General features: G+C 45.4%; 1 protein-coding gene across 2 annotated transcripts in view; it reads right to left on the bottom strand.

The window, feature by feature from the left end:
* Nucleotides 1-26,249, bottom strand: part of FLT4 (fms related receptor tyrosine kinase 4) — a 111,030-nt gene that overhangs the window by 23,714 nt on the left and 61,067 nt on the right. For both annotated transcript variants that reach the window (XM_056811722.1, XM_056811723.1), the window contains 12 exons: nt 25,543-25,714; nt 24,481-24,598; nt 17,109-17,263; nt 16,412-16,574; nt 13,544-13,682; nt 9,097-9,205; nt 7,266-7,625; nt 6,073-6,219; nt 4,173-4,304; nt 2,029-2,135; nt 950-1,085; nt 62-166 (listed from right to left, as the gene is read on the bottom strand). In XM_056811722.1, coding sequence (XP_056667700.1) covers nt 62-166; nt 950-1,085; nt 2,029-2,135; nt 4,173-4,304; nt 6,073-6,219; nt 7,266-7,625; nt 9,097-9,205; nt 13,544-13,682; nt 16,412-16,574; nt 17,109-17,263; nt 24,481-24,598; nt 25,543-25,714 — 1,843 coding nt within the window. The remainder of the gene's footprint in view (nt 1-61; nt 167-949; nt 1,086-2,028; nt 2,136-4,172; nt 4,305-6,072; nt 6,220-7,265; nt 7,626-9,096; nt 9,206-13,543; nt 13,683-16,411; nt 16,575-17,108; nt 17,264-24,480; nt 24,599-25,542; nt 25,715-26,249) is intronic.

The following is a 26,249-nucleotide window of genomic DNA, read 5'->3' as shown; positions in this document are numbered from 1 at the left end:
ATAACAGCAGAGACACAGTCTATCCTCCCTCCTTTATGTGACCCCGCAGTGGGCAGCCTACCTTTCAGCATTTTGACTGCCACCGTATCACAGCTGTTGCCCTTGTTGATACCAAAGGCAGAGGCTTCAACCACCTTCCCAAAGGCTCCGTGTCCTAGGACTCTCCCTGTGGAGGGGAAGGGAAGAGAGAGAGAGGTCACGGGGCTTGTGTGCGAGAGAGAGAGCATGTAATAAATGGGCTCAGGCTGGGGAACATATGGGGATGGCAGCAGGGGAACAGAATTGGGCAGGATGGCCGAGAGCAGGTCTGGGAGTCCAGGACTGAATGGCGCTGAGTCAGCCATGCTGCGCCCGCCACAGTGTGCAGAGGAAAGCCGAGCCAAACACTCAGAGGAACTGTAGCCAAACAGGAAGGGGTTGGGGGGTAAAAGAGAAGGATGAAAGCAGAAGGAAAGAGAAGGGAAGAGGAAGGAGCCAGCATCCTTTTCCTCCAGGTGCTCCCAGCCCTTTCCTCACCAAAGGCAGGAATGGAGGCAGGAAATAGCTCCCTGGGCTCTTACAGACCCAGTGTCCTGGACTCCTGAGGGGCATGGGAAAGGGGAGCTCTGGGCCTGGGGGAAGAGGGGGTCACACGCCCGGATGGGTCGGTCAGGATGAGTGGACAGATAAGTCTGCATTTCCGGGATGAGCTTTAGGAATGGAAGGAATTTCACATGTCCCCAGCCAGGTGTGGAGGATGAAGGCTCTAAACTCTTTCCCCATCCGCTGCTCACGAGCCCTTCACTAACCACTGCACTGACCTTTCCTCTTCCCCCACCCCTGCCCCCAAGGACTCCAAGCCAGCACTCTTTCACAAGCCACCTATTTCCTAGTGACTTTCCCACCCATTTCAGAATCCTGACTTTGCAGGGACTAGCGAGGTCCACACAGTCATTGCACTTTGTCTTACCCAAATGGAGCCGTTCTCGGGGAAATTCCCATTTGCTGGAATCGTAGGGCAAATATTCACACTGGTCTTCCAGGGCCACCTCGCCTGGGTCCATGATGATGGACAAGTATCCCGTCTTGATGTCCGCATGGGCAGGCTACAGGAAGTGGGAAAAGGGGACAGGGAAGGAGTTATAAGTTCTCTTCTCCCCAAGGTTAACCCCATTTAACATTTTCAGTTGGGTTCATGAAAAATAGCCTTAGGCAAAATAGCATAGGGTTTAGGAACAGATATTATATTTTTTTATTTTAGGTGACTGGTACTATAGAAAGATCATTGGTTTTGGAATTAGAGGACCTGGGTTCAGACCTTAACTCTGAAGTATATTAACTGTATCACCTTGGTCAAGTCACTTAATTTTCTTAGATCTCAGTTTCCTTGTCTGTAAAATGAGGGGGTTGGACAAGATGGCCTCTGAGATCCCTTTCAGCTCTACATCTATGAGCCTATGAACCCTCCAATCCTCCCTCCACCATTTAGTTGTATCTATTGAGCCTTCCAAGTTCAGGGTCCAGTGCTGGACTCTTTTGGGAAAACTCCCTGGAAGAGAGAGGTGGTGGGGTCCACTGCTGTCAAGGAACTCATAGAGCGATAATAATGGATACCAAAAATTCCCATGAGATCATTTATACTGAGTCCCCGAAGAAACAATTACAAAACGCTTTGAGGGTGGAGAGAAAGCAAGGAGCATTTTGGAGAGGGGCTCAGGAATAGCATCTAACCTGGACCTGGAGAACTTAGGCAGAGGGAAGTTGGAAGTACGATGTGAGACAACATATTGTTGAGACAACAGCTGGTGACTCCAGGCAGAAAAAGAGGCGATGTGTAGGGAATGGCTCCGAGTCCAGTTTGGATAAGGTCTGGGTCACATGAGGGAGGGAGAGATTAACCCCGAAAGGGGCACTGGGACCAGGGTATGTAGGGGCGTGGGAACCAAGCTGAGGAGTTTAGAGAGGAGCAGGGGGTAGTGTAGAGAGTAATGAACTTTGAACTCAAGATGCAGGGCAGAGGCAGATGGCCCTGGTCTGCCTGAAACTTACCCGCTTCATGTTGCAGAAGATGAGGATGAGAAGGATCCAGAAGAACACGGCGATAACCCCAGTGCCAATGAGGATGACAACCTCCATGCTGCCTTTGTCCTCGGACCCTAGGGAGTGCAGAAGGAGGGCAAAGTCAGGGCTTGCCCCGCCCCCCCCCAGGCGTGAAGGAGCCCTCTGGGTAGGGGTGATGTGCCCTCATTTTCTTGTGCTTCCTGTAACCAGTAACTTCAGAAGGTCTCTGAAATGCCGCCCCTCGCCATGCTCTCACCAGTTTCTCTCCAAGCCCAGTAATAATAACAATGAATATTTACATATCTAATGTTTACAAAATGGGTTACGTGTCATTTCATTTAATCCTTCCCTCTGTGACTGAAACCCCCTACCCTCTTATTTGAGGATTAGGCTTTAACGTTAGCAGTTGTGTTGAGTTAACCATAATTGGAATTTTAAGAGCATTCAATAATTTTAGCATAAGTGATGATTTTAGTAGGCCTTTTGTGATTATTTTAGTATAAGTTTTTAAGGTTTTGAAACAAAGTAAAGAACTGCGTTAGCATAGGTAATCGTTGTTTTAGCCTTAGCCTATATCAGGCACCCTCAGCAATCAGGGTCTTGAACTTGTGACTGGCTCTTCATTAGCGTGGAGGCTTTACCTCAGAAGCCTGGTGATACCCCTTCACCTTTGTATACACCCCTTATACATCATCAGGCTTTTGCCCCACTGGGGGGCCTGGCACCTCCTCCTTGCCCTAGTCATTTAGTATACATCATCCCTGACATTATGAGGCTTAGCAAGTAGGGTTTGGACTCGCTGGCTCCCTCGTTGTCTATCAAGTGACTTTCAAGTCATCACCGAGTGACCACTTCTTTCACTGAGAAGTATTTCCTGATTACTTCAACTAATCCACATCTCTATTTTTATCACAGTCTTAGATTAATTTCACAAGTTGTGATATTCTTGGGGTATAAAAGAAGGCCTCTCACAAGGCTTGGGGGTCTTTTGGTCTTGACCAGAGGTCCGGCTTCATGGTGAGACTGGTCATCTCCCAATAAACCCATTTCTTTATGGCTTAGAGACTTAGTTTCCCTTATTTGGTTCCTGTGGTTAGAAATCACGCAACACCACAACCCTATGAGAGGCAGGTGCTATAATTTCCCCTAGCTTACAGACAGAGCTATTGAGCCTTAGAGAAGGTAAGCAATTTGCCTCTGGGGGTTATGCAAATAATAAGTATCTAAGTCATAATTTGAACTCAGATTTTCCCAATTCCAAATCCGGCACATTACCCATTGAGCCAGCTAGCTGCCTATGAGGATGAGACATAAGACAGGAAAATCCTATATACCTGGAAAGGCTGACATTAGGCAAAGGTCTCAGGGTCTGAGCTGGGTCTACCAAGACTCCCTACTGGAGACATTTGGGTGCTTAAGGCAACTATCAAATAAATTCTATTCTACCACCCCTGACGCCCAATTTGAAAATTGTTCCTCCAAGTATTACTGTCTGTGGAACGGACTTTTTTTGATTGGACATTTTGAATGGGAAGAACTTGAGCCATCCATGTAACATGTGAGATATCACAATATAAAGACTTGTGGGCTATGAAGGAAGCACTTCTAACATTAGAAATACCATGCATTAGTATTTTCCCCCCAAAGCCCTTACCTTCTGTTTTAGAATTGTATTGATTCTAGGGGCAACTGGGTAGCTCAGTGGATTGAGATCCAGGCCTAGAGATGGGAGTTCCTAGGTTCAAATCTGGACTCAGATGTTTCTTAGCTGTGTGACCCTGAGCAAGTCACTTGACCCCCATTGCCTGGCCCTTACCACTCTTCTGCCTTGGAGCCAATACACAGTATTGACTCTAAGACAGAAGGTAAGAGTTTAAAAAAAATTGTATTGATTCTAAAGTAAATGAGTGGTAAGGGCTAGGCAATGGGAGTTAAGTGACTTGTCCAGGATCACACAGCTAAGAAACATCAGAGGCCAGATTTGAACCCATGACCTTTTGTCTCCAGGCCTGGTTCTCTATCCACTGTACTACCTAGCTGCCCTGCATTAGTATTTTTAAAAGTGTCACTCATTGTGCCACCTATATGTTGTGTCCTAAAGGGTTGCCCACCCCCGGCTGTGTCTATACTACCTTCCACAGACACGCTGGCAGAGGAATTGACACAGCCCTTGGCATTGCAGACACTGCACAGGTATCGGCCTGCATCTTCTTCCCGCACCCTCTGGATACTCAGTCTTTGGTTGGAGTCAGCCAAGTCAATCCCTGGGAAAGAGGAAGGAAGGAACTTAGGAATGGGAAGGAGAGGGACGGACAGCTCCTCCCTCTTCCTCCTACACCCTGATCAGTTCTTTAGCTCTTCTCTTAAAGGCTTTTCTCTGAGACCCGATAACAGCTACTTCCAATCCTTAGAACCACCTTCCACCCTGATAGCTAGACTATGGCCGGAATCACTGAAGGTTTGCCTCGTAGCCTCTGAATCACAGGGTTCTGCACACAGCAAGGATCAATAGATACTTGTTGAACTGAATTTAACTGAATTGGTCGGGGGGTTCAGATGTGTACATCCTGTCTTCTCAAAGGCAGGGGCCGTGGCTTATATTGGAGTATCTATCAGTCAACCTTGACCCCAGGAAGGAAACAAACAAGGCACCTGAGCAGCCAAAGTAGTTCTCACAAAGTCAAACACTTTCCTTATAGAAATGATCTTCCTTTAGAGCCTAGTTACTTTTGGTTAACACACAATTCTCTCAATTCATTATCTAATTTCTCATCCCACAGAATGTTTTAAAAAAACCCAAACCCTCACCTTCTGTCTTAGAATCAGTACTGGGTATTGGTTCCAAGGCAGAAGAGTGGTAAGGTCGAGGCAACGGGGGTCAAGTGACTTGCCCAGGGTCACACAGCTGGGAAGTCCACAATGTTAAGACAAGTAAAATTATATGGGAGTAAGGATGGCAGAGCAAAGTTAGTGGCAGAAACAGTGACAACAATGAGAAATTATAGCTACAGTGAAGGAAAGGAGAGAAAACTATTTTTTAAAAACCCTCTATAAAACAGACGTGAGATTTCCTCAATGAAGCCTGGAGAAATTCACAGCCAAAAACAGTCCCTAAGGCTCATGATGATTAGGTTCAAAAAAGAGGTTAAATTAAATTATTCTCTGGTTAGGAAGACGGATACACATGTGCTCCATTTTATTTTATTTTTATTCTTTAAAGGCCCTTACCATCCATCTTAAAATAGATAATGTGTATTGGTTCCAAGATAGAAGAGCAGTAAGGGCTGGGCAATGGGGGTTAAGTGACTTGCCCAGGGTCACACAGCTGGGAAATGTCTGAGGCCACATTTGAACTCAGGACCACCTGTCTCTAGGTCTGGCTCTCAATCCACTGAGCCACCCAGCTGCTCCCATGAACTCTATTTTAGACAGATTCTATCAACAGTAGTTAAAATTAAAGTTTAAGTGCTGAAAGATAACACACACTAATATTTGCTCATAAAAAACAGGATGTCCCTGATAGTGCTGGATAAAATACATCCCTCTTTGTTTCTCTGTATCTAGCCTAGGACCCTGCAAAGTTCAGAGCAGACTTGCCTTGGAGAGATCTGAAAGAATACGGTTACCTGTTCCTTTCCTCCCCCCTGCTGTCCAGCCAAAAGAAGTCACTCGTTTGGCTCGAGTGTGAGGGGCAGAGACCCTTTAAAGGGTCTCCTTTTCCCCACCCTGGTGGCAACACTTTGCTTCCTTTCCCTTGGCTTCTTAGTAAAGCTCCCTTTGAAGGAGTCCAAACTTGTCCGAACTGAGCCAAGAAGGAAAGGGAATGCCTGTGGTCTACAATTGGACTTAATGGGAAGGGGGCTTGGAGGCCCTACGAGGAGAGGCCATGAGAGCGGAAGGGGCCCTCCCAGAGTCAGAAACAATCGGGAACCAAGGGGGGGGGCAAACAGAGGGGGTGAGCCAGGGCTGTGGATCATGTTCCCCTGGCAGGGGCTTTCCTTTGGGCCTCCCCACTCCCACGGCCCTCCGTACCTGACTCCTCCTCCAGAGGCCTCTCATCTTTGTACCAGACGATATCTGGCACGTGGGCCCCGGCCACCCGACATCGCATCTCGATGGAATCGCTGATGTTCACTGAGAGGTCAGTCAGGTTCTGTGTGAGCTGGGGCACCTCCAGAGCTGGGGGGGAGGGCAATGCGTGGGTTTAGCTCCAGGGGCCACCCCACCAGCTGACAGCTGAGGAGGTAGAGCTCCCAGAATGGGGCAGGAGGGCCTTTCTCTCCTGGTTTGATTGGGGGTGAAGGGGTGGGCAGAGAGAAGAGAGGAGGGCAGTGTGTGTGTGTGTGTGTGTGTGTGTGTGTGTGTGTGCGCGTGTATCTTTTCTTTCCAACACAAAATAAGCTCTCCAAGGGCAGGGGCTGCTTTATTTCTGTTTTTGTATCTCCAGCACCTAGCACAGTGCCAGGTACATGCTATTTTTCAATTGTTCAGCCACGTTACTCTAAGTGACCCCTTGGCTAGTGTCCTTCTGTTTTCTTGGCAAAGACACTGGAGTGGCTTTCCATTTCCTTCTTTGGTGTGTCCCCATTTCACAGAAGAGGAACTGAGGCAAACAAGGTTAAGTGACTTGCCCAAGGTCACACAGCTAGTGTCTGAGCCCAGATTTGGCCTCAGGAAGAAGAGTGTTCCTGACTCCAGGCCCAGCACTCTATCCACTGTACCACCTAGCTGCCCCCACCTGACACATAGGAAGTGCTTCATAAAGTGGCTAGGTGGCCTAGTGGACAGATCATTGGATCTGACACCAGGAAGATCTCAGTTGGAAACCATAGATATTAGCTATATGACCCTGAGTGAGTCATTTAACCTCTCTCCCTGGGTTGTTGAGAAGATAAAATGATTTAACATATATAAAGACATTTGCAAACTTGAAAGGACTATATACATTGGCTTTTATTAGCTATTATTAAATAATTTCTGATTTGAATTTAATTAAATGCCTTTTGAATTTGTGGCAGCATCTGTGTGTGTTGGACAAGGTGGGGGCAGCGAAACGGACCCCTACAGGGAGTTTATGAGGCTCTGGCTCTCCCCTCCTAACCCACCCCCTTCCCATGGGCTAAGCCTGCAGCCACATTCCATCTATTCTGCAGCCCTTCATGGTCCCGTATCCTTCCTTCCCTTCCTCTCCCCCACCTGCCTCCAGCATCTCTGGGGCCCCTCACCCTGCACGGAGATGTATTTCTTGTGGCAGTGCTTCTCGTGGCTGCGCCGGTCTTGCACTTCACACACATAATCGCCCTCCTCATCAGGGGCGATGCGGGGCAGGGCCAGGCGCAGCGTGGCATGGCGCGAGCCTGGTGTGGAGCTCAGTTGGCCCTCCAGCCGGGTGGCGTACAGGTGCACGTTTTTGCAGTCAAGCAGAAGCGGGTTCCCCTGAGCATCATGCAGTGTGGACAGGTTCAAGCGGTACCACTGAAGATTCTCATAAGTGTAGTTGTCCGCCTTACAGCTGAGGGTCAGGTCCTGGCCTTCCACGGGCTCCTCAGATGGCTCAGACTCAATGGTGAAGCCATCCGGGATAGCTGTAAGGAAGAACTTGTGGGCTCTAGGGGCCAGGGAGCCTGTCCTCCCCACCACTGTCCCGAAGCCTCCCAGCCTACATTACCCAAGTCAAGGCCTTTTCTTAGTCCTTCATTTCCTCCACCTCTCTGTACCATTTCACTGGTACTGACCATTTTCTTCTTCATAAAGCCTTCTTCCTCCTTGGCTTTGATGGCATGGATCTCTGATCATCTCCATCTCCCTCTTAGGATGGTTTTACTCACCCCCAATCTAAACACAGGCTCTCCCAAGATCCTGGCCATAGCCCTCTTCTCTCTTTCTATTTCTCTCTCCTTTTCTCTGTTTTTTGCCATAGCAACCTCATTCCCTCTCACAGCCTCAAGGATCACCTTCCATCTTCATCTCTAGTCCTTAGGTCTCCCTGATTTAAGCATTCTCATAGAATTAGAGGTCTTGGAAATAATTTAGTCCAGTGCACACAAACTCAAACAGGATTCCTGTGGGTAGCATATTGATTTAGAAACCCAGAAATCAAAATAATCTATATTGAATTATAATTTATATTTGTTTTGTCAAACATTTCCCAGTTACAGTTTAATCTGGTTTGGACCTTACTTGGGACTTCTGGGCCTCAATCTGACACCTCTGATTTAGTCTATTTCCCCCCCCCCCCTTCCTCTTTGAAAGGGAGGAAACTGAGGCCCAGAGAACTAACTTGCTCAAAGTCGCATAGATGGGGGTAGTAATTGATGAGAGGCTGGAGCCTAGATCTTCCAAGTCATAGACATAAACTCTTGCTCTAATTCAACGTCATCATCTGCCTTCTGGCATTGCTCCTGAGGTCCTATAGGCAACTCAACAGAACATGTCTAAAAATAAGAGATTATATTTTCCCTCAAATCCATTCTTCTTCCAAACTTCCCTGTTTTGGTTGAGGACTTTACCAACCCTCCACCAGGTTTTCAATCTTAAGAGTCATCCTTGACTCTTGCCTCTCCCTTATCCTTCACCACCCTCACCCCATCCAATCAGCTTCCAACTTGTTGCTTCTATCTCCACAACATCTCATGGACCCATTCTTTTCTCTACAGTCAGCCACACAACCTCTACCCTAGCTCAGACCCTCGGCACCTCTTGCCTAGACTATTGCACTAATTTCCAATTGGTCTCCTTCCTGCTAGTGTCCTCCCTCTCTAAATCAGCCTGCAAATTGACATTCCTAAAACAGAAATCTGGCCATTACTTGCCTACTCAAAATCAATGGCTCCCTATAGCTTTCCTGGTAAAACACAAAATCCTCAGCCTGGCTTTGAAAGTCATCTCCAACCTGGCTCCCTTTTGCCTCTCTGGTCATTTCATTTCACTTCCCTTCAGATACTTTACACTTCAGTCAGACTGACCTATTAGCCATTTCCCCCACTGCCGCTTCCAACCATTTCCGTGCCTTTGCACAGGCCTCCCATCTCTGGACCAGACCCCTCCCCAACTCACTAGTCACGTAGAAGTAGATGAGCCTCTCGTCCTGCCCCACTTTGTTGAAGGTGACACACTTGTACATGACCGAGACATTGGCCTCCTGAATCACCAGCTTGCTCACAGTCTAGAGTGGGAGGGAACATACTGTTGAGAGTTCTTGGCCCAACCAATGCCCCTTCCCCCCATGATGGCTTGCACCTCCTTGAGTGATGGAGAGACAGTCTGGAGCAGGAAGTAACTGAAGCTCTTGGGGGGCATAGAGTGGAAGCAGGAAACATTTCCTGGGAGTCCTGGTCCTTGGTGTCTCTCCTCATGGGATGACACCCATCTGTTTTACTTCCTTTAAACCCTTACTTTCTTCTTTAGCCTTGATACTGTGTTTTGATTTCAAGATAGAAGATTGGTAAGGGCTAGGCAAATGGGGTTAAGTGACTTGCCCAGGTTCACACAGCTAGGAAGTATCTGATGCTAGATTATCATCAGGTCTGGTGCTCTATCCATTTATCCACGTAGCTGCCCTCCGTTTTACTTCCTTAAAGGAACCAGAGGCAGCTACATGGGCAAAGTGGATAGTGTTGGCTTTGGAGTCAAGATCTGAGTTCAAATCCTGCCTCAGGTACTTCGTAGCTGTGGGACCCTGGAAAAGAAGGCACTTTAACCCCTATGTGCTTTAGTGTCTTTATCTATAAAGTGGGAATAATAACAATGACTCCCTTGCAGGGTGATTGTATCAATCAAATCAGAAGATACGTAAAGTGCTTTGTAAACCTTAAAGTACTATTATGATATTAATAGAAATGGAAAGCTATTAAAAATGATAAGAGAAGCCTAGGAAGATTTGTATAAACTGAAAGAGTGAAATGATCAGAAACAGGAGAACAATTTACATAATTCAAACAACATTGTAAAGACAAATGACTTTGGAAGATTTAAGAATTCTGATCAACACCCTGACCACAATTCCAGAGGACCCTTGATGAAATGTTACCTACTTACTGCCTTCCCCCAGTGATAGATTCACAACGCAGAATAGGGCATACATTTTTGGACATGGCTAATACAGGAAGTAGCATGGATTGACTATATATATTTGTTATAAGGGTTTTGTTTTTCTTGATTTTTTTCCTCAGGGGTGTGGGGGGAAGGTGAGAAAAGGGAGAAAACAAATGTTAGTTGGAAAATATTAATTAGATAAAGAAGTCAGGAATACGTAGTATATATTTAAAAATAAATTCTTGCTGTTTGTCAGGTTGATCGTCAAGGTCATAGAGATCTCAGAGTGAACCAGGTACGGTGATGAGATTAGAATCCAGGGCTTAGATTCCCAAACTAGGGGGAAAACCCTTAAAGGAAAACCTTGTATACTGAGGTCCTCAGTTCCTACTTTGGTGCTTATGGGAATGGTCTTTAAAAAATTATTTTCATTATCATGCAAAACACATTTCCACATTGGTTATTGTTGTAAGAGCATATTCATATAAAACCAAAACTTATAAACAAAACCCTAAATACACTGATGTGAAAGATGACTCTAACAGTTCTTTCTCTGGAGGTGGAGAGTATTCCCCATTTTGAGTCTTTCAGGATCATCCCAGATCATGGCATTGCTGAGAATAGCTTAATACATTCACAGTTGATCATCAGACAATATTGCTGTTACTATGTGCAATGTTCTCCTGGTTCTGCTCACCTCATTCTGCATCAGTTCATGCAGATGTTTGGGAATGGTCTTTTGAATTATTAGACTTTTTTAAGTGGATAATAAGATGTTTGGGAATGGTCTTTTGAATTATTAGACTATTTTTAATGGATAATAAGATGTTTGGGAATGGTCTTTTGAATTATTAGACTATTTTTAATGGATAATAAATAACTATTCTAAAGTAGAAGAGTGGTAAGCTCTAGGCAATTAAAGTTAATTGACTTGCCCATGGGTCATCCAGCTGGGAAATGGCCAGATTTTAATTGAGGTCTCTAGACCTGGCTCTCTATCCACTGAGTCACCTAGCTGCCCCAAACAGAGTATTCTTGAACAGTTCCAGGAATATTGTGGCATCTGAAAGTCCTGCCTCTGATTGAATCACAGGATTACAGATGGAGAGCTAGAGGGAATCTCAGCAATCACCTAGGCCCTACCCCCTTCCCCCTCCCAAATCCTACCACCATTTTGCAGATGGAGAAACTGAGGGACATCAAGGTCTACTTCTCCCTTTGCCCTCATTTTATTGATGAGAAGACTGAAGGCCAGAGAATTGCCTCCAGTCAGAGGTAGCAAGCATCAGAAGGGATATTAGAAGTTAAGTCTTTTGGTTTTCTCCGGCACCACACTAAGTCCCTGACCAGATGTCTGTCCCCTCTGAGAACACCTGCTCCTCGAGGGGAGGGATTTTTTTTTTTTTTTGCTTTTCACCCTATTCCCAATATTTGGCAGGGTGCCCAGCATATAGCAAATGCTTAATAAACTGACTTGTTCTTGCCTAGCTCTCATGCCGGGTTAGATGTCCCTGGCATGCTTTAGTCTTGATGGGAGATGGGATGGGAGGGTCAGGTGAAGTGAAGATGGGAAAATACAGGCAACCAAAAAGCAGGAACAGAAGGAGCGAGAGATGCCATCCAAGGCGTCCAGGCCAAGCTGAGGCTGCTGCTGCTGCAGTTCTCGACCTGACCCATGGCCAGAGGAGTGGGCGCTCTCTCCCTGCGGGCTCCATCCCTTCCCTTTCCCTCCTGGTCCCTTCCCTGCCCCCTCCCGGCCCTGAGGCCGCTTCCCGCTGGGCCTTTGAACAGGAAGCATCTTTGGAGGTGTGTAGGAAAACAGGAAGTGACTTGAGGAAATGGGAGTCCTTTGTTGCTCTGGGCCTCCATTCCCTCCTCCCCCCGGGCTCTGGGCACAAGTCCCATTTGGGGGCACGGAGTAGACAGAGAGGGCAGACGAGAGGAATGGGAGGTGGGGGCCATCCTCTCCAGCCACAGTTAGGGAAGGAAACCAAATCGCTGGCACAACCCAGGCACCTCTCCCCTTCCTCATCTGAAGGGCAACCCCGGGGCCTCCCTCAAAGTCTTGGATAATTTATGAGCGGAAGCTGTCAATGTTTAATATTCCCTCCCCTTGTCCTAGGAAGATGGACCTGAGGTAGAGCAGAAGCTTCTTGGGGATGAAGTGGCCAAAGCCTCAGAGCCAGAGTCAAAGGGCCTCTGCTTCTTTCTAGTGTATGACTGTGGAGAAGTGATGTAAACTCCAGTTTCCCCGTCTGCGTCAGGAGGGAGTTTGGGATCTCTTCTAATTTTAAATCAGGAGATGTCTAACCTGAAATGAGCATGGCTGATTCTGACCACTGGGCAGTGCTTCCCTGCGCAGAGCTCCATCCCTAACGTGGGGAGCCGGCTGCCCTCCCCTGCAGACCCCGGCAACATGCACAAGCACACGGAAGCCGGGAGATGAGAGGGAATAAGACGATGCTTTCTTTGACTTTCCTCCCAGGAAGAGCCAGTGTTTTCCCTGAGATGGAGGAGTATGTGGTTGGGAATTAAAGTTGAATGAGAAAGCAGAGGAACTAGAAAGGTATAGTGGATAGAGCATTAGACTCGGAAGTCTGCTTTTTACTAGCTTCATGACCCTGGGCAAGTCACTTAACCCCTCCAGACTTCAATTTCCTTCTCTGTGAAATGAGGGAATTAAACTAATGGACCCCTAAGATCGCTTCTGACTCTACTACAGCTAAACCACCTCAAAGGACTATTGTAAGGAAAGTGCTCAGAAAAACATAAAATATTATGTAAAAGTGAGTTATTATTTTATTATTGGCACTTTGCCTATGGGGAATGTGAGGCCTCCAAAAGTGTGTGATTTTTTAGACCCTTACCTTCTATCCTAGTATCAATTTTTAAAATTTAATTTTTTTGAATTGAAAATTTTTAATTAATTAATTTAGAATATTTTTCCATGGTTACATGATTCATGTTCTTTCCCTCCCTTCCTCCAAGCGTCCCCTCCCATAGCCAATGTGCAATTCCACTGGGTTTTACATGTGTCATTGGTCAAGACCTATTTCTATATTACTGATAATTGCACTAGGGGATCGTTTAGGGTTTATAACCCCAATCATATCCCCATCGACCCACAAGATCAAGCAGTTGTGCTTCTGTGTTTCTGCTCCCACAGTTCTTCCTCTGGATGTGGATAGTGTCCTAGTATCAATTCGAAGACAGAAGGGCAAGGGTAGGCAATGGGGGTTAAATGACTTGCCCAGGGTCACACAGGTAGGAAGTGTCTGAGTGCAAATTTGAACCCAGAACCTTCCATCTTCAGTCTTGGCTCTCTATTCACCAAGCCACCCACCTGTTCCCTTCTCCTTACTCTTGGCTTTTTATCTTCAGCTCCTACCATAGTTCCTGGAATACATCAGGTACTTAATAAATAAATGCTTGATAAATGATTGATCCCAGCCCTGGACTTGGCCCTCACCTTGTTTTTGCCTTCCACCGATTCAGTCCATGTATCCAGGCTCTCGATGGGGTTCACAGCATCCTGGGCTGAGACTTCCCTCCAGTCCACACACTGGGGCATTCGATCCCGCTGGTGCCGCCCTCCTGCTGGCTGCCTCCTGTGCTTCCGCAAGAAAGAACAGGGAGAAATCAGTGTTCAGGGTTGTCCCTCCCCTCTGAGGAAAGGAGAAGAGGGTCAGGTGGGCTTCCCTTTGTCCTCCTTGAAGGCTAGAGCCCAGATGGTTTATGGTGGTCTTGAGTGTGTGGGAAGAGGGGCAATGAGAGGGAGAGCAGTCTGATTTCCCTTTATTCTCAAGGTAAGGTTTCCCACATATGAATAATCAGTCCTATGTACATTCAGATTCATTCTCCCATTACCCTGTTGCTTAAACCCACTTTGCAGAGCCAATAGGTAATGATTCCAATAAGAAGTACGCACTTCCTTGATCTGGACCTCATAATATTTCCCATTATTTAAATTAATTTTTGTTTAACCCTTACCTTTAATCTTAGAATCAATACTGCGTATTAGTTCCAAGGAAGAAAAATTGTAAGGACTAGGCAATGGGGGTTAAGTGACTTGCCCAGGGCCACACAGCTGGGAAGGGTCTGAGACTAGATTTGAACCCAGGATCTTCCATCTCCAGGCCTGACTCTCAATCTGCTGAGCCACCCAGCTGCCCCCTAATTAATTAAAATTAAAATAATTCCCATTATTTAAAGAAATCCCAAATCTTGGTATATAAGACTATCTACAGTTTGGCCCCAGTAAACTTTACCAACACCCTCTATTCTTAGCTAGGCTTGTTTCTAATCATCTTCCCTACTAGGCTCGATATCTTCCCTCCAAACAAGGCTCACTGATGTCCCCTCCTCTTTCCCCATACACTTGAGGTTCATTGCCTCCTCTATAGCTTTGCTCATGAGGCTCCCTGGACTGAAATGTCATGTCTTCACCTATCCAAATCCAAGGCTCAGTCAGGTCCTATTCCTTCTGTTTCCCCCAGACTATAAGTCTCTAGAGGGCAGGACTTGGCTCATTCTTAGTCTCCTCTATTCTGTGAGCTCCTTGCAGGCAGGCCCTTTTTCTCTGTCCCTGTACTTTCCCCTCCATTTCCGTCCCTCTCTCTCCAAGATTGTGAGCTCCTCCAAGCCAGGGGATGGCTGTGCTCCTCTCAGCTTGGCCTGGTCCAGCTCTGGGGAGGAGATCTTTTTTAATGAGGATAACTGAATTGAGTGGAAGTGAGGGAGGCATGGAGATCAGAGCAGCAGAACTACTAACAGTTGTTTAGTTGTGGTGGTGATGAACTGCCAGGCATACAAACTGGGGCTTGTGAGAGGAGGGCTCTTCTTGGAGCTCTTGTGGGTGGGAGCTTGGGCTCTTGGGAAGGTGCTGAGAACAGCTGAGGAAACGGACCACTGAGGCCTCATTAGGAACTTAATCCCAGGCAGTTTGGCCCTTTGCTTATCCCTCCCTTCCTTTCCTAAGCATTTGGGGCAGATGTTAGAAGAAAGTATGATATAGGGTACTTGGCATAATAGGAGCTGGATTCCAATCCAGATTTTTTATTTAGTATATTAATGCCCTTGCACAAATCAGCTAATCTTTTTGGGCTTTAATTTCTTTACCTGTAAAATCAAATGGTTGGGACTAGATTTCAAAAATGCCTTCTAATGCTAGAGCTTTTATCCCATGGCTCAAATTGGGGTTTCTTGGCAAGTGGTAGAGTCTGTCCCCTTGGATAGAAGCTTGGGTGTGCTCAGACCATGGAAGGGTTTGCCCATGATAGCCACAAGGGCAATCAGGCACAACAGGGGGGTAGAGAGGGGTCCTGGTTGGGGAGAGACAGTCCAAAGATCAGCATAAACAACAGGAGGGAAATCAGTCAGGAGCATCCCAAAGTCAGAAGTCATTGGCCTTGGACATAACACTGATCCTCATTACCCCTTCAGTTTCCTACTCCCCAGACTGCTAGATGCATTTAACCTTCTCTCTTCAGTTGCCCTGAATAACCACTGAGGACCAAGATTATCAGACTACTTTAACACTTTTCCCACTGTCTCCATTCTCCCTCTCCCTCTCCTCACTCTCTCTTTCTCCCTCCTTCCTTCTCTCTCTCTCTCTCTCTCTCTCTCTCTCTCTCTCTCTCTCTCTCTCTCTCTCTCTCTCTCTGTCTCTCTGTCTCTCTTTGTCTCTCTCTCTCTTTCTCTCTCTCTGTCTCTCTCTCTCTCTCTGTCTCTCTCTCTGTCTCTCTGTCTCTCTGTCTCTCTCTCTCTCTCTCTCTCTCTCTCTCTCTCCCTCTCCTCACTCTCTCTTTCTCCCTCCTTCCTTCTCTCTCTTACTCTCTCTTACCTTCCCTCTCCCTCCTCTGTTCTCTGTCTCTCTCTCTCCTCTCTCCCTCTTTTTCTCCCCCCCTCTTTCTTTCTCTCTCCCTCTCTCTTCTCCCTTCCTCCCTCCCTCTCCAAAAGTTCCAGTGGCTCTCTTTTGCCTGCTGAATGAAGCTCAAATGCTTAAGATCCTCCAACCTATCTCTTCAACCACATCTCTCAGCACTCAGTTTCATGTCCTTATCCTCTAGCTTGGTCTCACTGTCCTCCAAACATGCCTCATGCTTTAATGATTATATCCCTCAAATGACCTCCCATCTCATCTTCCTCTTCCTCTTCTTAAATCCTGTCCACTCTTTGAGGCCCAACTCAAGACCTTCCTCCACAAAGTCTTCTGATCACCAAGAGGTACAGTTAGTTGGGGTTCATGTTAGGAACAGAGTTAGGTACAGACTGAGGTCAGGGTCAGAGTTAAGAATGTGATAGTGGCTAAAATCAAGCTCTAGGAGGTAACACCCACAGGCTGCGTCTGGAGAACATCTTGCAGGGAGTCCAGGGCCTCCACTGCCACTGGATGACATCGGGTGGTGGTGCCCCATACACAGTACAGGTGAGGGCCTGGCGACTGTGGCGGGAGTAGATGCTGGGTGAAGATGCCTCCTTCTCAAGGATGTGGGGAGGGACTGTGAACAAAAGAATAGAGACATGGATGCAGGTGTCATGGACAGCTACAGGCCAACCCAAGTGGCTTGGGCTACCTCCCTTCCTCTGCTTATCTTCATTCTTTCCCCTATAACTTCCCCTGTCATGGAGGGGTTGGCTGGTCTGAGGACTCCTAAAAGCCAGGCAGGTGCCATCTCAGGGCCCACTTAGTCCTCTGTGTGTGTGTGTGTGTGTGTGTGTGTGTGTGTGTGTGTGTGTGTGTGTTTGGGGAGGGAAGAATCTGACTCCAGCTCTGATTCATACTCCTTTGAGATTGTTTCCGCAGCAAATGTCACCCCAAATCCTGACTTCTATTCCTGCCATCTTCAGCTCCTCTTATACCATGTTTCCTTCCATTGCCCTGTTAGATCTTGCTTCCCTGGGCTTCATTTTCCCCCAAAGTCCTCATCCCAGGCTCTCCCTGTCCCATATTCCCCTTTCTACCATCCATTCCCCTGCCCAAGTCTACTTTATCCCATGCTGGGCTGGTTCAATCCTTCTACCTTCAGACTTACCATTCACTACCAGCTCCAGGCTGATTTCACGTCTCAGGCCAGCCTGCCTGTTCCATAGCGCCAGGGTATAGGTGCCCGCATTCTGCTCCGTCACCTCTTTGATTACTACTGCATGTAGAGACTGGCGCCCAGAGACGGGCTTCCCATCCTTGTACCTGGAGGCACAGGGGAGCTTGATCCTATACCTGCTGGTATTAGAGTCTTCCCCTCCCCGCTCCTTGCTTCTGCAAGGGTCATGCTGAGGATGGTACTAGACTGGGCTGAGGGGAACCAGAGGATCACATTGAAGGGGGAGAGAGAGAGGGGGAGAGAGAGAGAGAGAGAGAGAAAGAGAGAGAGAGAGAGAGAGAGAGAGAGAGAGAGAGAGAGAGAGAGAGAGAGAGAGAGAGAGAGAGAGAGAGAGAGAGAGAGAGAGAGAGAGAAGCTAAGGAAAGGCCCTTTTAGGTCATTTAATCTAACCCCCCTCTTTGAACAGATGAGTAAACAGAGGCCCAGAGAGGTAATGTCAGTTGGCCAAAACCACACAGGTAGTTGTGTTAGGGCTTTTCAGAAGGAATTTGGGTGAGCCTCATCAAAGTGGCATCTATCTATCAATAATCCCAGTCACCTCTTGCTTCAAATATGCACATGCAGCTCCCTAATCCTCTCAAACCAGGATATGACACTGTCAGTGAATCATATGACTGTATTTCCTGATCTCTGGGACTCCTCAGCCTTATACCATTTTCTCAGGCACTTAGAGGTGGCCTTGGTACTCAAGAAAACCCAGTGTAATGGGCCCAAATCAAAGGTAGAGGTATAGGGATAGCTAGTAGCACAGTAGATAGGATGCCAGACATGGAGTTGGGAGGACCTTGGTTCAAATCTGGCCTCAGACCCTAGCTGGAAGACCCTGGGTAAATTACTTAACGGTGATTGCCTGGTTCTTGCCATTCTTTTATCTTAGAATTGATACCAAGACAGAAAATAAGGGTTAAAAAAAAAGTAGAGGCATAAAAGCAAGGAAGGCAATCTTCATAACAGAGGCCACTAGGTGGCACAGTGAATAAAGCCCCAGGCCTAGAATCAGGAAGTCCTGAATTCAAATTCAGTCACTTTCTGGTTGTGTGACTCAGCTCAAGTCTCTTAATCTGTCTGTCTCAATTTCGTCATCTGTAAAATGGGGACACGAATAGTATATACCTTCCAGGGTTATTGTGAGACTGAAATGAGTTATTTGTAAAGTAGAATGTCAGAAAATGGGGTTCCAGTTTAAGAAAAAAGACTCCTAAGGCTTACAAAATACTTAGAAATTTTATATCAATATACCATAAATCCTTTATTTTCTTCCAAGAGAGAGTTTAAAGGTGCTAGACATATTGAATTCATGTTATCATCATAAAAAAGCTGATTCTTTTTTTTTAAACCCTTACACCTTCCATCTTAGAATCTATACTGTGTATTTGTTCCAAGGCAGAAGAGTGTTGTAAGGGCTAGGCAATAGGGGTTAAGTGACTTGCCCAGGGTCACATAGCTAGGAAATATCTGAGGCTAGATTTGAACCCAGGACTTCCTCACTGGGTCTGGCTCTTAAACCACTGAGTTACCTAGCAGCTGCCTCTAAGTTGGCCTGGCTCATAGAAGGCTCTTAAAAATGCTTATTCTTTTTCATTCTGAACACATCAGGTTTTGACCTGCATATAGGAGTTGACTTTAATGCATCAGTGAGAAGAGCACTAGGGGTCAGGGGATCTGAGTTCAAGTTTCAACTAAAGTCCTACTAGGACCCTTAGAGATATTTGAAATGTTTGTCAAGCACTGCATTCATTCCGGTTGACCCAAATGGAGAGGATTCTCCTGCTAGAACAAACCCTTCACCAGTAAAAAAGAATACTTGCTGATTGCCTGGAAAAATGAAACCTGCAATTGATGGTAGTTCTTAGCCTCTGTCAGGCTAAGGAAGAGTTCTCTCTGTGCTTAGTGATATCAGGGAAACCAGGAAGAAACACTCAGAGAATGGACCACACTAAACTGCCAGAAAATTCAGAAAGAGTTTTTCTTTTTTTACAGTGAGATCACTGCTTTGGAATCTGAAGAAGGATGCTAGAACCTGGGGGGGGGGGGGGGGGGGCGTGGAGTCTGGTGGCCAGTGCTGCCCAAGCAATTAGGTAATCAGAGGGGAATGGAAATTTCCTGAGGGCAGGAATAGTCTTATCAGGGCCTGGTGCATAGCAGGTGCTTAATAAATGCTGGGTAATTTGATTGGCTGTGGCATAATAAAGCACTAAGTCTTCACTCTATGCCAACTTCTGTGCTAAGTAGTGTATAAAACAAATACAAGCAAGACAAAGAACTTACATTCTAATGGAGGAAGGGGGACAAGGATGGATTGATAGTTTGAGCAGAGATCTAAGATACAATTCAGACAGAGCAAGGCCAGATCTGTACCACATTTTGAACTGGGCTGACTCTTCTGATCAAGGGGAAGTTGGGATGAAGCCTATACCTGAGAGCACTTAGAGGTTGGAATTGTCAGCAGTAACTGTCCACTGGAAATTCCCTTTAATAAAGCCATGTGGATCATGGGTTGTCATGGCCAAAGACACACCACTGACCTCCTAATGGAAGAAATGAACTTGATCAATATTGCTGTTCTTTTGGTGAATGAACCAGAACACAAGGAAGTTGAAGCTAAATGAAAAGATGGCTCATGTGCTCTTCTTGAAGAGTCAAAATTGTTGATGGGGTTGGTTTTGTCTTGCACCCAAGGCAATAAGAAACATTCGTAGGACACTCGTGGTCTTGCCTAAAACACTGATGATGAATATAAGAAAAAGACCATCACAAAGAGCATCATTGCTTATTCACCAATATCTGGTGCAAAGGATGAGAAAGTAGGGAAATTCTCTGAAGAACTTAGACACATATGAAGATGCTCCAGATGAAGTCAACCATATAGTTTGATCTTCAGTGACTTCAATGCAAAAGAGGGCATAGGTGAGGGCAGCAAACAGAATGTCAGAAAATGGAGTTCTAGTTGGAGAAACAAAAGACTGCAAAGGCTTGTAGAACACTCAGAAATCTTATGTCCATAGATCATAAATCCTTTTTTATTCTTCTAAGAGGGAGCCCAAAGGTGCCATTATGAAAAAAAATTGATTCTATCTTAAAAAAAAAAACCCTCACCTTCCATCTTAGAATCATTACTGTGTAGTTCCAAGTTGGAAGAGTGGTAAGGGCTAGGCAATGGGGGTTAAGTGGCTTGCCCAATGTCACACAAGTAAGGAGATCAGATTTGAACTCAGGACTTCCTGTCTCTAGTCCTGGCTCTCAAAGCACTAAGCCACCTGGCAGCTTGCCCCTAAGTTGATTCTATCTTAAAAGAGAAGAAATGATTGCTTATTAACAATTAGTCATAAAATTCAGCAGTCGGTGCAACCCTATACTATGGAGGATTGTAGGTAAATTTGCCTATTTAAAAAAAATTAAAAACTGAAAACAAAAACAAGTATAAAGAAAGCATGACCTAACTGAGTCACATCATTCCAAGGAAACAATCCAATTTTTCTCAAGGTTATCAACCAATTACTCATTTTAAAATGTTTTGAACCTATGTAAAATGAGTTACCTTTAGACGTTTTGCCTTGCCATTCATTCAAAGATGCAACTGGCATGAGAGCAACAAAGAGAAGGAAACAGATATATTATCATTGCCATAATGATCCATTTTCATCATCAATGACAATAGCATCAACTTATTTGGACTCTGATATGTCAATCTGCAATGTGTTACTTGAGAAAGTGGAAAAGACTCCTAGGAAGATGGAGTGAGTAAGAGTGACTGGATTAGCCTAAAAACCCCAAGAAAATCCTTGCTGGGGACAACATAATCTTGAGAGCATTGTGGAATTGCTTTTACAAGAAATCTCAAGAGGGAAGAGGTACTCAAAAGCATGGGAAAAAATAATGGATAAGATGATGCTGATAACAGCTGAAACACATGTCTGCTCTCTCATCTTTACAAAATCTTTGTGAGAATGATCTATGTACATGTTAAGGGTATCCTTGATGAAAACAAAAGAAAGGTAAAAGCAAGCTTCCATGAGTGATCCTCTATAGCTGTGTTGGCAAACCTACAGCATGCATGGTGGAGGGGGCTGCTCTCCTCCCCTTCTCCACTGCGCCTGAAGACATTTCTCACATGACCTGCCCTTCTGCCTAGCAGCCCAATGGAAGTGCTTCCTCCCTCCCCTCCCCTATCTGGGTTAAGGGGGTGGCTCACATGTGGCATGAGAGTGCAGTTTGAGCACTTGGTCTCTAAAAGGTTTGCCATCACTGTTCTATAGCATACCACAGCTTAATAGCCATAGTTGTCCAAAAGGTATAGAAAATACAAGACTTTTTTGTGTGCTTTTCTTCACAAATTAAAAAAATAATTTGACTTAGTTGAGCAAAATACAACTTTTCAAGACTATCTTCTAACAAAGAATCTTTTATACATGCTCTGAGTCTACAAAAATCCTTGACAAATGCAGTGACACAAGCAGTGACATATAGTATTATTGTGACATATTGTGACATATATTCAATGGTCTTCCAATGATCATGGTCAAGCAAATACAGCTATATAAAAAGAGATGTATGATATGTTTGTCACAGTCATGGATGAAGTTCTCAGAATCCAGACTGAAAAGAGGTTCCCCATAAATGATGAAACCCTCCAAACAACATCCTAATTGCATCATGCTTCAGAACATGAAAGAAAAGAGCTTCTGTAATGGAATCCATGATTATTTGAAGAAATAAATCTATAAGAGGGGTAATCAAACTGGGCATGGGGGCCATAGCAAGCTCTCTGCCTCTTATTGAGTGTCCCCCATCTAAGGAGGCTTTATATTTTAAAATAAAATTTAATATAAAAGCAGTTCTTAGTTGGGAAGCAGTGTACACTGACTTCTTGGTCTACAGAAAAAAGGCAAATGAGTAACAATATCCATTATCCAAACTCTGACATGTAGTTGGAAGGGCAGTCCATTGAATCTGCATATCAGTACATATATCTTCAGTTACTGCAAAAGGCCAATGATTTGGGCACAGAATTGACTGGAAGAAAGAGAGGGGACTGGATTGCACTGGGGAAATTGTTCAGTGCTTTGATTTATCCCAAGTTGCTCTCCACATAAATCTCCCATCTTTTTAACATTAGTGGTCTCCCAGAGATGCAAGGTGGATGCAAGTGGATTTCAATGTATTTCCAATAAAGGCCCATGTGCAAGAAGTAGTAAAAGGCATATGATCAAAGAAAGATATTTTCAGTAAAGGCACTGGTGGCCCAACTATACTGTGAGAGTGAAGCTTAATTGCTGCAATGGAACCCATGGAATGTCAAATGCCCTGAAAGAAGGCTTCCAGCCCATTGAGTAGATCCTCTATGAAGGACCTCCAGGACAGCATAAACAGGAGTCATGCAGGATGAGCAGGTATGGGTAGATCTCTTTTTGCACTAACAGAGGGAATGCCTACATTAATGAGATCATGGATCCCTTGAAGGAAGTATGAGGACACCCAGGCAGTCTGGTGCATGAAGTCAGAAGGCAACCACCCACCCACAGCAGCTGTTGTCACTCAATTGTATCAGGTGGATTTAGGTTGTAAGGCCCTCGGTGTTGGGGGGGGGGGGGAAATCACAGTTTTTTCATATTTGTATTTCTGGAGTTTAGCATGGAAGCTTGTATAGAGCAAGTACTTGATAGAAAATTTGTTAAATTTTTAGAGGATTTTTAACTGGGGAAGGCTGAACTACCTACTAATTAATATTTATCCTAATGTTACTGGTGAAAACATTAAAACAGAGAGAGTTGATGTGACTTGCCCAAGGTCACTCAACAGTGTCATCTGGAATATGAACTTGTGTTTCCTCAACTCTAAGTCTCATTCTCTTTTCCACAACAGATATTGTTGGAAACTCTGAAGAGCAAGAAGACTTTAGAGACATTGCAATGGATTCTAATTTATTTATCACTTTTTAAGAGCCTCTAGGCTTTTCAAAAACTTGTGGTAAAATAAATTCTTATAGCACTGAATTGAAATGCTGCATCAAAAAGACTTGGCTTTTGTTTCTTTTCAAAAACATAGGAGTGTTAAATGTATTATAATTATGGTCCAGTTGAAAATTAATTAGGAAAATGGTTTTGTATTTTATACGCAAAGGATGTCCATTCATTACTTGGGCCTTTTTATAGGTCCATGTGCCTTTTTGGCCAAGTGTTCATGTCACAGACAATTCAGTAAAACCTAACATGTTAAAGGCTATGTGGAACACAGGAATGGCTTTGGAAGGGCTTTTCTGTAAATATTCAGTGTGTGTCAGGATCTGAAAATAGTGTTCACAAAGCAACGGAAAAATGTCAGGTGCATAATTCATATCTTTCAATAACAGGTAGGCACAGGATGGGCTAGATAGAGCCAGGATACCCAAAAAGAGTCTGATGCAGGCAATGAAGGGGGAAAGCTGGTATCCTTCTTCAGAAGAAAGTAAATGGTTCGAAAGTGGAGTTTGTAACAGTTTAGTAATGATCGGGTTATAGATTTGTCCTTAGGTGCTTGTATTTCTTTTAACACCATGCCTTATTCTATTATTTAGCTTATAAGAAGAAAGTAGAGGTTAATTCTATTTTCTAATAGACATTTATAGGAAAAACACAGGTTAAGTGGTCACAAGTTATATCACTTTCCAGTTATCCATTTCCAGAGAAAAACTACCCTTTCAAGCTATATTCTAAGAAACTGGGATCATTTGGTGGCAGCTTCCTGAAGTTTAAACAAAGTACCTGGAAGGATCCTATCACCTTTCACAGGGCAGGCTTGGCCCTCTTAACTGATTTTAGCTAAGGCATCCTCACAGGGGGTATGAGAGACTAGGATTTGAGAGTGTTGGGGTATGATGGGGCTAGTATGTCAGTAATCCACTCTATCCTGGGTGCTGCCACCCAGGTATAATTAGAATTAACTTGTACACCTATTGAGCAAGACTTCTCACCCATTTGCTTGATCTCAGTTCTCAAAGAGGAAATGCTGTCTGTGAGATTATTCCCCCCAAAAGTGATGGTGTAGCTTAGTTTAAGGAGAGGGAGACCAAGGGGAACCAAAGGGTGCTTTTTTTTTTTAACCCTTACCTTCCATCTTAGAATCAATATTGTGTATGAGTTCCAAAGCAGAAGAGTGCTAAAGGCTAGGCAATGGGGGTTAAGTGACTTGCCCAGGGTCACCCAGCTGGGAAGTGTCTGAGGCCAGATTTGAACCTAGGACTTCCTGTCTCTCGGCCTGGCTCTCTATCCACTGAGCCACCCAGCTGCCCCCCAAAGGATGCTTTTGGAGGTGGGAAGGAGATTACCATTGGAACTCTGGTGGAGGGTATGCGGCCACCTTCACTGGAAGCTTCACCAGCTCATCTCCTGCTGTGGCCTCAATCACTGGGCCCTTCAGCCAGTCCACACTAATGAAGGGTTTGTCTGTCAGATGGAGAGAGCAAAGGTGAGGGCAAAACCTTGATCATGCCCGAAGATGAATTCCTACTCATTCTTTAAGGCCCAACTCAAATTCCTTTTCCAGGAAGCTTCTTTGATCATCCAGGCTATCAATGACCTCCCCACCTCACATCTCAAGCAGCAGCTTGGTTGTACTTCTCTAATGCACTCATCACCCAATAGCTAGGTTGCTGTCTTATTCTCCCCTAGATTGGAGCCCCTTGAAGGCAGGGAACACAGCTAAACTTCTAGCATGTGGCACAGTTCTTTGTGCAAATGCATAAATATTTGTAATTTATTTTTCATGGCTGCCCAATTCCTCATTGGCCGTAAGAATGGAAACGGGCTTCTAATCTTGTTGAGGCATGAAGAGAAGGGTCATGGGGCAGAGACGTTGGGCAGGGGACGTAGACTTGAAAGCCAAGTCACTGGGAACACATAAAGTTTGGAGACACAAGAAGAACAGAGACATGGAGCCAGCCTCCAAAAGGACAACAGAACTGGAATACAGAGCAGGCATGTGGGTTAGAAACACGGACTAAGTGGTGTCACCAGTCTGAGACAGCAAGCAGGAATTCTGTTTCTTTATGGGCCTCACAAACACAGGGCAGTTATACATATAAACACTCCCATGTAAATATACACATATGTAGACATACACAAATATGCATATATATATATAAATATGCACATATATACACACTGAGGCCTTAACAAAAACTCCTATTGGATGAACGGATAAATAAAAGAATGCATATGTTGATGGATAGGTGAGGGATTTGCAGCCCTTACAGCTACGGGCAGCATGTTAGTTAAGATGGGGTTGAAGCTGGGAGAAAGCCTCCTTTGGGGTTCTCCCTTCCCCCCTCTTCCCAATGTTGCTCTCCATGGGCCTCTCCTCTCCCCGAAATCCCTTCTTGTGGCCATACCATGCACGATGACCTCGGTGCTCTCCTTGAAGCTCTGGACACCATTGCTGGCTTCGCACACATACCGCCCCAGGTCTTGTTGGCTCACGTTCTGGATGACCAGGATGCTGGATAGTTCTGTGTGCGTCTGTTGGGAACGGCGTTCAGGCGTCACCGCCCCAGCTCGTTCTGTCTGCCAGTGGGAAGGAACGGGAGAGGTCAGCATCCTGCCTCTGCCCCCTCTCCTGCCTTTGATACCTTGCTTTGTTCCTGGGGGAGAGGTCCCAGGTGGTCCCCAAGCATAACTCCATCGCTCTGGGATGAGTGGTGCTGGGGAAGTCCCTTGGACTGGGTAGGAGGGAACTTTGAGGGAAGGCCTAGGACAGCTGTCCTTTGTGAAAAAGGAAGACCTAAGAAATAGGTCATCTAGGATTTCCTCCGGAGTCTGAATGCAGTCCTCTGTGTGCCCCTTGCATTGTGTACCCCATCAGCATCTCCTTCCAAGGAAGTCTCCTACATACTCCAATGGCCTCAAGTTCTATAGGGAAGTTGGCCTAAGAGGTGTGGGAAGATCTTGACAATCAAATTCAACACAAACGATTTCAGTGAGCTAAAAAAAGGAGGAAATGGCTTAAAAATACAATTGTGGTTGCACAAGGAACTCAGAATTCAACTTAGAAAAAATTCACAGGAGATGGGAACAGGGGTGGGTAATGGAAGATGAATAC

The sequence above is a fragment of the Monodelphis domestica genome, chromosome 1, assembly GCF_027887165.1.
Source record: "Monodelphis domestica isolate mMonDom1 chromosome 1, mMonDom1.pri, whole genome shotgun sequence".
Taxonomy (NCBI): Eukaryota; Metazoa; Chordata; class Mammalia; order Didelphimorphia; family Didelphidae; genus Monodelphis; species Monodelphis domestica.
Note: the sequence above shows the minus strand (reverse complement) of the source record. Positions and strands in the feature narration are given on the sequence as shown.